This window comes from Gavialis gangeticus, unplaced genomic scaffold (assembly GCF_001723915.1).
Source record: "Gavialis gangeticus isolate Ggan-Ray unplaced genomic scaffold, GavGan_comp1, whole genome shotgun sequence".
In the NCBI taxonomy this organism is placed as follows: Eukaryota; Metazoa; Chordata; order Crocodylia; family Gavialidae; genus Gavialis; species Gavialis gangeticus.
This window is the reverse complement of record NW_017729034.1, coordinates 40,911,759-40,922,086: the sequence shown is the minus strand read 5'-3', so window position 1 is coordinate 40,922,086 and position 10,328 is coordinate 40,911,759. Positions and strand designations below refer to the sequence as shown.

The 10,328-nt window shown below is 42.1% G+C and overlaps 1 protein-coding gene across 1 annotated transcript in view; it reads left to right on the top strand.

Moving 5' to 3' along the window:
* The window catches only part of KIF26B (kinesin family member 26B), a 450,408-nt gene extending 440,397 nt beyond the window's left edge, over window positions 1–10,011 (top strand). Inside the window, exons 12-13 of the mRNA XM_019526715.1 lie at window positions 1,620–1,770; window positions 4,845–10,011. Of these exons, the coding sequence (XP_019382260.1) occupies window positions 1,620–1,770; window positions 4,845–4,993 (300 nt within the window). The 3' untranslated portion in view covers window positions 4,994–10,011. The remainder of the gene's footprint in view (window positions 1–1,619; window positions 1,771–4,844) is intronic.
* The last annotated feature ends 317 nt before the right edge of the window (window positions 10,012–10,328 follow it).

Here is a 10,328-nt window from a genome sequence, read left to right as displayed (position 1 = left end):
TATAAGACAAGCCCCAAGAATTAGATTCAGTATATGGAAAAAGTATAAATTATAAGTTTCCAGGTATAGAATCTAATTCTTGGAGGTTTGCCGTGAATTTGTCCCCCTCCCACTGCTACATCAGGGAAAATAAATCAGGGAAAGTTAGGGGTCCCCTTTGCCCTCTGCCCCCACCCCCAACTTCTTCCCCTTGCAGTATCCCCACCCCCTTTACTATCAGACCCTGATTCCTTGAGCACAAAGAAGAAAAGGGCAAATTTAGAAACACTGGCTTTGAAATAAACATGCCTGTAGTTATCGGTATATAGGGAAATTATTATGGGTGCCCATAGACAGTTCATCCAGAATTGATGGATTTAATCTTGTTTGAAACTGTTGCAAGTCTTAGCATAGGTACTCCACAAACACACTTTCAAGCATCACTTTTTGTACTTACTTATAGTACAAGTCATTTTTTTTTTAAGGAAAATTTTTCATGTTCCAAGCCAAATAAATAAGCCAAATCAATTCCAAATCCATGGGTCATTCAAGAACCATATTTGGCCCTCCTGCCGGCAAACATCCTTCCTGCCTGGGGCTTCAGCTATTTCCCAGTCGTTTGGTGGGCATCCTATGTGCAGGCCGAAGCCCAGAGGCTTGGGGTTCAGATGCCCCCGACTTTTGCTTGCCGTCAGCCATATGGCCGCAGGAGCAAGCAAAGGAAGAGTCTCCCAGTTCCACCAAGTGGGCGTAAAGCCAAGATCTTCCCACTGGAAATGAAAGTGGGAGGTTAGCTAGACATTACCTCTGCCCAGGTACTACTCTATGCCAGAAAAGCAGCTATCCCCTGTCCCTAGGAAAATCACCTTAGTGGTCATGGTATTTCCCCTGGGAAAACCACCACCACATTGGTGATCATAGTATTTCTCCTGCTAGGTAAGTATAGTACAAATGATGCATATTATTAATCCAAAACCAAAAGGTTTATAATTTCCATATAGTTCATTGGGTTGGGACCCAGCAGAGCCAAACAGCATTTCAAGCCATGGTGGAACCACAGCTTAGCACTGCTCAGTATGTGTGTGTACTCCAAGTACCCCCCACAAAGGATGCACGTGCTAATTAGCCCCCACTCCCCAACTTATCATGAGTCCTGGGATCCTCCAAAAATGTATATGCAGATGAGGCACAGGGTCGACTGGTCCAGCTCTGCCTCCTTGAGTGCAGGGCCACATTAATCATATGCACCAGGCTGAGAGAGGAGGCAACAGAGGGTTTCTGGGTGAACTGTTTAGGGCCCTGTTTGGTGATGTTTGCTGGACATTTAGGGCCACGGATCATTGGAAATGGAAAAGAAAGGCACAGGCACAGTTCAGCTGTGGGAATGAAGAAGCCAAAGCATATTCAGTGTAGTGATTTGAAAAAGAGTCAATGCTGAGGCAGACTGTGTTCAGTGGGACACTACCATATATCTAATTGAGATTGGTTGGTGCACTAATTGTATGGGAGGTTCCCATCAACATGTTCCCCCAATGTGTTGTGGTTACAGCTGACTGAAAGGCAGTCTGGCTGAATGGATCTGACACATGTATTTCATCTACTCTTCACCTATTCCTTCCCTACTCTTTCCCGGTCAACAGGAGGTGATCTGTTTCAACGCCAAGCTGAAAATCCTGGAGCATCGCCAGCAGAGAATCGCTGAGGTTAAGGCCAAGTATGAGTGGTTAATGAGGGAACTGGAGGTGACCAAACAGTACCTGATGCTGGATCCTAATAAATGGCTCAGTGAATGTAAGGACCTTGTTTTATTGCCTGTACTCATAAGCATCCTTTGGTTTATTTTACTGAGGGTGGGATAAGAAGATTTTGTGATGCGGCAGCTAGGATGTGACCCAATATGGTTATAAACTCAATTGAACTGACGTGTGACCAAGGAGTCCAGGTTTAGATTGACAGTATTTCTACAGCTCTTTTCATATAATTCCTATTAAACATTGCCAGTAGAATTGAACAGTCCTTTGCCTGACAGCCAAATACTGGAATGGCACAGCATTATAATGGTGGATATTGCCACGGCTAGATTAACACTCGTGCGTTTCAGTCCACAGCTTCTGAAAATGAGATTTTTTTTTTTTTTGGCTTCAGATCACTCAGACATATATGCTGTATTATAAATCCTCTCACCTGCTGCAGAATAACACTATGAAGTCAATTTGGTCCCTTAGTTCCAATGGAGTTACACCAGGGATGATTTTGATCCTTTATAGCCAGAAACAAGTAAAGTACATCGAGTTTTATCTTAATGGGAATTCACAGTCAAACCAGAAATAATGTCAAAAATAAAAATCCAGAAAGATGATAAAAACTACAAGGGTTATGCAAGAATCAGTAATATTGGCAAACTGAGGGGTGAGAATCAGAGATGGAAGGGTATGTTAAACATCCAATTCTATTTTATTTAGGAAAATTACTACTTATAACTGTTATAAGCCAATGCGTGTTTTGTTAGTGATTGCCCTTTATGTCGCAATTTTTTTCTTTGATAATTGCACCAGCAGAGTGTTGTGAAAGCTGTTGGAATGTCATCTAGTTATCAAGAGCAAAAAAAATTATAAAGGCAACTGCCGAATATTTACATATACCAGCATTCACTTGCTCACTTGGTGCCTTTGCTTCCATTTCCCATTTGTGAAACAAAGACTACACAATTCCAGGCCCTGAGCCAAATTCAGAAGTGATAAATGGTGCAGATCAGACTTGGATTTGCTGAGATGTACTACAACCATCCTACCACTGTCTAAGCAAATCTTGTTTGGTTTAATATATGTGCTGCAGAGCTCTGAAGAGAGATGTAAATTAGATTAATCCCCTGCCCACTTTGTACAGGTGCATTTGCAGAGCACTTAAGGCAAGGGTGAGCAAAATATGGCCCATAAGCTGGATCTGGCCCATGGAGGGACTTTGTCCAGCCAGTAGTGGGTTCCTCAGTCCTGCCTGGCCCAGGTGCCATCTAGCCCATGGGCATGCCCATGCTGCCCATGACAGGAGCCAGTGGATGGACAGAAGCTGCTGCTGGGTTTGGGGGAAAAGTGACTGCCTCCCTTTCGTTGCTGCTGGGCCCTTCTTGCTGCAGCCACCCAGAGTCCACACCCAGGATCCCCTGCAGCTTCTCTCTGCTGCTGTCACCACCGTCTCCAGGCTGCCCAGAAGGGCAGTGGTTGCAGTAGAGAGAAGCCGGAGGGCAGCCTGGGTGTGGGCTCCAAGCCCCTGCAGCAAGAAGGGCCCGGCAGCAGTGAGGGGGTGGTGGCTGCTCTTCCTCTGCTCCCAGCAGCAGCTTCTGTTCAGCCACCACCACTGCTGCCAATGCTCAGTGGGCGGGCGGTCCAGAGTGCAGGCTCCAAGCTGTTGCTGGGTAGCAGGGGGTGCTGACCAGTCCACGACATCTCCACAGAACTGGTATGTGGCCTGTGGGCCCAAATAATTGCCCAACCCCCTGAGTTAAGGCATGGTACTGTGGATCCAAAGGCAAAAGTTCAGTTTTGCTCTGGATCCACGTTGGATTTGGACCTGCAGTCAGCTCAGCTGTAAATAGGTCCCTGGACATAGTTCTATCCCACCTCACTCCTTCCTGTACTACTGGCCATAGAAACTGGTGTGCCTTAACAATGTTAGCCTGATGAATGATCTAATTTAGTAAACCGTCTTGCAATTTTTGCTTATAAGGCGATTAGAGTTAAATATCCTTTATTACTGATATGAGTGATACATTTTAACATTAGATTTGATTTTATTGTCTCAATTGTGGATCTATGTACAACAATATTATAGATTCATATCTTGATTTACTATTATATTAATAATGTTTTTAAGTTGGTGGGCTCTATTTGTAGTTCAGTTACTTTGTTTCAACTTATTTATATTATGGTCGTATGTGTGTTATGTTGTTTTCGGGAGCATGGCATTTAGCCAGAATCCTTAATAAATTGAATTGACTTGAACTGATGAATGATTTGATCTCAGGAGGACCTTTGAACTCAATGCAACTTACTTCAGTAAAACCTTCCAACTCTTTGATGTGTTAGTTAGACTTACCTCCAAATAGATCAAGCCAGCCCTGGGCATCCAGGTACTCAGACTCAAGAAAGCACTTAAGCCTATGCCTAAATCCATTTCTGTTCAGCAGGGTGCATAGGACAGTTTCATACTAGTCAGTAGAAATTACTTGCAGCGAGTACTGTGGTTGTTGGCAGGGTAGCCACTGACAGAGAATATGGCTGTAGAAAGTGTGGTTTAGTGTACAGTAATTCCTGACACTACAAGAAAGAACCCATACAGTATTCATATTATTCCTTTTTTTAACTAAAACCCCAAGTGCAGGTTAAATGAAAGCGCCAACTCAAGGCTACCTCTGTAGTGGCCCACAAAGCCGCTAGATCTGACTTGCAGAGCACTCATACTGAGGTTGGGCACCAAGGAGCTGCATTGGGGCCAGGCTGCTGGAAGCCATATCCATGCCATAGCCAGGAGACCAGGGAGGGAGGTGGGGGTGAAGTAGTGGCAATGCAGACACAGCTTCTGGCTGTCTGATCCTAGCTCAGTTCTCTGCTAGGTGGAAGCTGCACTTGAGCTGCAGCTGGGCAGTGAGGGGCTGGGAGAAGCAGTGGTGGCATGGCCTCAGCAGGGGTGATAGACAAAGTCCCTTGCTACTGACACCCTGCTGAAGCCACCCGTCCCACAGACTGCAGCTGCCAGCCACTGCTTCTATAACAATATTGGGCTCAAAGGCTTGGATTAGGCCCGTGATTCCCAGTAATCTGTGCTGCTTTTTGTCTGGTCTTCCCATCGGCTTATTTCCTTTCTCCTAGTTGACCTGGAGCAGGTATTCGAGTTGGATTCCCTGGAGTACCTGGAGGCATTGGAGTGTGTGACTGAGCGTCTGGAAAACCGTGTGAACTTCTGCAAGGCCCACCTCATGATGATCACCTGCTTTGACATCACTTCCAGGCGCCGATAAAGAACAAACCTCAAGAGAATTTCAAACCGCCCCAGTCCCCTTCCCGCTCCTACTGAACAGCGTCCCAAAGACAACAAAATGAGGATGAAGGTTGGTGTCAAGTCTCAACTGTGTGCGTGAGAGAAGAGATTTTCTTTATTATACCGAAGAACAATTAATAAAATACACAATGAATGCAAAAAACAAAAAAGAAAGATGTAAGGATGTCGAATCTCCTAGCCTGAAAGAGCACTTTGAGGAACCTCTGAGGACACGTTTGTATATAAGAACTGCTAGTAGAAAAGACTCTTCCCCTACGTTAGCCGAGGAAGCAGGAGGGGTGGTTATAGGGCCATGGCAGAGAGCTTCGTAAAAAAGAAATTACACAGAAAGACTGTTTAAGTGCCTTGCAAATCTTTATTATCCAAACATTTATGTTCATACTTTCTTGTGTACAGATGGTGCTAGTCAATAAAAGAAAAAGGAAAAAACAGAAAAACAAAAAAGCAAAACAAAAAAACAAACACATTTTGAAATGTATTTACAGCTTGTTTTTCTCTTGGTGTTTTCTCCTATTTCGGATTTGCTGTTTCTAAGTAACTTGTGTTTGTAGAACTATTTCCTAACCAGTGCAACATATGAATAAATGTTAACTGTCTTTTATTGTTACCAGAGTAAGGCCACTCAAAGAGAAAGTTAACTTTCCTAGATGGTTCTGAAATTGTTTCCAGCAGTGAGCAAGGTTATATGACCTATTCTTTGCTCCTAAAATGCTTTCATCTGTCCAAGGACACAGTAATATTCACAATCTGCATATTTTGTAGTACAATGGAAGAGGACAAAGAAAACTACTGCGAATATCTTTTATGTTTGATCTCACCTTACCATTTGTTCTCCTTTTTGATGTATTTTTAGCTTGATACTAGTGATGCCAGAGTCATGCTTAAAGAAATGCTTTCATCCCAAGCCTGTATTTTCAGTTGCTGATAATTTTCTAGGAAACTACCTTTTGAGCTGAATGGATACATGCTTATTGTTCCAAAAAGGTGTGATTTGTTTTATAAGGAGGGAACAGAACATCTAGTAGAGTTTAATTTGGTCATTTCTTGAGTGATCCCACTTACACATTTTTCACCTATTTTGTGTGTATGTGTGTGTATGCGCGTGCACACGTCTCTCTAAAATATTTCATAGATGTGGTGACATCTGACAAGTGTGTGTTCTGCTCAGTTTTAGTTGGTCAAGAAATAAACAAGAGTTATAGATGAGTGGACACAGCGCTTGGACTATGTGGAGCACGTCATTCTGTTGAAGTCCAATTGAAATCCCCTTAAAGTCAATGGCAAAACTCTCACTCACATCAACAGAACTAATATTCAGGCCTCAGTGCCCATCAGATATGATCACCTGGTTATTCATGTACCTGGATAGCTGTATAGGGAAAGAAATGTCCTTATATAGTTTTCAATGAACATGCAAATATTTACATTTCATTTCATAGCACTGAGTTTTTTCCAGTGGCTCACGTTGCTTTTGCAGTAAGTATAAGTACTGCTCCCAGTTTCAGCACCGAAGTCGTTTTGCAGCGTAACTGTCAGCATGAAAATGAGAACAGAATTCAACATGTTTATTTCAGTATGCGTCTACCTACTGTTTTTAAATTCAATTCCTGCCCCCCCTGCAATATTAATGCACCATTATTGTGCCCTTACCAGCAATCCCTTATGGAAAAGTTCTATAAAAATGTAGTAAGATTTATAGAAATTACTTTGAATCAAATGGGAAATCACTCTTTTATAGGTTTGCATTATAATATCCACTAGAATTTCACACAGAATTGTACTGTTTCTACAGACACGAGGACACTATAGAATTCTGTATCGGTGATGCCATTTGCCTTTAAATCCTGTTGGATCAACGGAAGAAAACCTGTAGGAAAGTGATTTTTATTCAATTCCATAATATTTTTTTCTATGAGGGAAACTCGCTTGCATTCTATAGAGAGCATATAAGAGATATATTATATCTGAAACACATACTAAGGTAGAAAAATACTACTGTATAACAGACAGTAGAGTAACATGGGGTAGGTGAGTAAGGCATGTGTCCTGGGCCCTGTTTAAGGGGAGGGATACCAGGACTCTGGGAGGGGGGTGGAACAGCCTCTGGGGCTTGCCTCCAAGATGCACGCTGCTGGCACAGGTGATGGGCATAGCCGAGTGCAAGGCATTCTGAGAATTGTGGTTTTGCAGAGAGCACATCCTTGTAATTCGAGTGCAGTTTGCTGCAGCTGCTGGGGGTGGGGTAGACATGACCCCCATTTTTTTTGCCAATGAATTCAGCATTTCTTTTGCCCTCTGGACATGGGCTTTTGCAACAAAAAATGGGGTGAAATCCCCACCCCCCACCCAGCAACAGCAAACCCTGCTGCCACTGTAGGGAACTACAGTTCCCAGAATGCCATGCACTGTTTACTGCTGTTCCTAAATTTGCAAGTGAGAAGCTAGGCTGAGAGGAGGCAGGGGAGGGGTTGGAGACAGCTGCCCATGGTGTATTTTTTTTCCATGTTATACCTCTATGGGCAGACTCCATATCTGATGACACGAGGGGTAACATTCCTTTAGACCTCATACGTGTAGGTCATCTAGATGTTCATTCTTCAGTGAACTGCACTCCAAGGGACCTCTACCGAGAGGTCCTGCATGTGAAGGACTTCTACTGAGAGATCTACTCGAAATTAGTAGATCTCTGTGTGACCACAGGAGGTGCCCAAGCAGAGTTTTTTTACAGGATAAAGGCCAGAGGTTGAAAGCTCTTTGGCACTCATGTTTCTGACTTTTAGGGATTGATTCTGCATGGATATAGAGAGGATGGATACAGGAGCAAGCCTTTTGTTTGCAAAAAGCTTTATAAGACCTTATGGCACTAGGCAACTACCTAATAAAATGATGGTAACAAAATCTACATATGCATATGTTGGCCAAGTTGCAACTATTCTAGGCTTCACAAACTGGAAATTCCCATCTTGTGTGCATGTGAAATGCCAGCTATACCATTATGTTATAGTTCCCTTTATACATATCTCTAGACTTTATCAGCACTAGAGCAGGGGCCCAGGGAGATGCACAATGTGTTCCTGAACCAAAAACAAGTTGCATGACATTGGTACGTTATGTATGTATGTGCTAGTACTTAGTATAGCGAGATTATAAATGACAAGAAAAATATTAAAATCAAGCAAGTACTTGATGCAGGCAAAATTAAATGCTAGCAAAGAGAGAGCGCAAAGAAGATGTTCTTATTACCAGATACTTGACTTAGCTGAACGGATGGTACTGTTCTTATGGCCTTGGTCCCAAAATCTCACCCATTTTACAGATCACTTACATGGTTTTAATTTTGCTTCTGTAAATCCTTTTTCTTTAGCTGTTAGCTTGGTAGAATTGATTTCAGAGTTATAGTGCAGTACTTGTTACATGTACATGTGCTGTTACATATAATATTTAGACCCATTGGTCATGATGGCTACCATTTGATTGTTATGTGTTGTGATATTACTTTTAAAGATTACAAGGCATAACAAATAAGCCTGCCATCTATCTAGCAGTAATTTTAAATGATATACGAAGTACTGGTCTTGTTAATCATTCAGGACTAAATTTGATCCCTGAAATCAACAAAGTATATGCCAAGAATGAATTTGGTCCATAGGGGTTTTATTTGCTGAGCAGAAGCACAGTGCTTACAAATATTTTATTTCTGACATAAGTGGCACTAAATAACCATTATTAGTTCTATCAGAAATCCATATTGCGTGCTAAAACAGTTTTTTCTTTGTGCACATTTTAATACCTGACAATATTTTTGAGAGAAGTTGTAATACATACACAGCAATGACAATCTGCTAAGATTTGCCATCTGAATCTATGGAGCTTTTGCCTGAGTGAGTACGGCTTTTATTTTGGAATTTATTAGCCTCCGTTATATATTTCAAGCATCATTGTAAATACAAAATGGAACATTTGGAAATGTCTCTGACCTTACTGAGCTGCCTTCACTCTTGGTGGGCCATGTTTTAAGGAAAACCTATTAAAAAAAAAAACACCTTTCAAGTCCAACACGTTCAGCAGGTGGCAATATGGATGCTAGTCTTACGCTGCATTTCAAAGCCCACGAAATGCTTATCCAAATATGTAAACACAACTTGATGGAATGCTTAATTATTTGCAGATTCAAAAATTGCAAGTTCTCTATGGTCAGGCTTCTAGCAAAAGATTAAAAGAGACATCAGTGTATTGGCTTGCATTTTGGGTCTAATTCTGACATCATTTATGCTCGTGTAACTTCAGTATTTATATTGAGGTGTGTAAGCGCCGAACTTATTTGTCAAAAATGAATTCAAATCAAACCCAGAGCTGAGAACCTGTGGCGCTGGGCAGAGCTTGGAGCCGAGCTGAATCGAGCAGTGTTGGGCAACACTTCAAGATTGGTTCCTACTGCAGGAGAACTCTGGGAAAGTTTTTGTATCCAGTGCTTCAGCTACTGAAAAGCACAGCCATGGTTATGGAAACCCGTAGCTCCTTGTGGATTTTCTCATACCCATCTCTTTCTTTTGTCAGCATGTTTAAGCCTGTTACTAACCTTGGAGTTATTTCGGACCAATGCTATTACTTGTAAGCAACCAAAGGGATTACTTGGACAAAATGCAAGCAAAAAAGTGATGTTAGTATGCTCCCTCCCTGAAGCAGCATTTGCCAGTTATACTGAGCCTAATTTTTCCCTCACCAACTCTACTGAAGTCTGTGAAGTTAGAGCTATATTAAACAAAACTGTAGGGGAAAAAAGAATCAGTCACCTTGTAATTTGAGTGCTTGCTAAGCTGTACTAGTGTTCTCCTTTTCTCTCCTCGTGCTGTGGCTTGTTTCTGCCAGGACTGTATACGCAGAATTACTCTAAAAATATGGCAGTACTGGACCCATAAACCTGGAACCCTCTGCCCATCACATAATGCAATTTCTCTAATTGGCATGCTGTAGAAATAGCAAACCATGAATGTGTGTACAAGGCTTGGACTACATGACCCTTGAGGTCCCTTCCATTCTTATGTTTCCAACTTGATGCTGAATGATACTATGGCAATATCCTGTCATCTGACCATGTCCAAACTAAGTGCAAGGTATATAAACAGCACATAAAAGCATAAAAGGTACATAAGAGGTTCTTCTTTTTGTCTCTGTGTCTGGGAATTATAGATGTGAAGGCTAGCAGCAAGGCTGAGAATTACAAAAAGCCCCCAAATATGCAAGGAACAATAGACTTCTCAGTCTTTTTTTTTAATGGTTCCTCCATTAGCTCA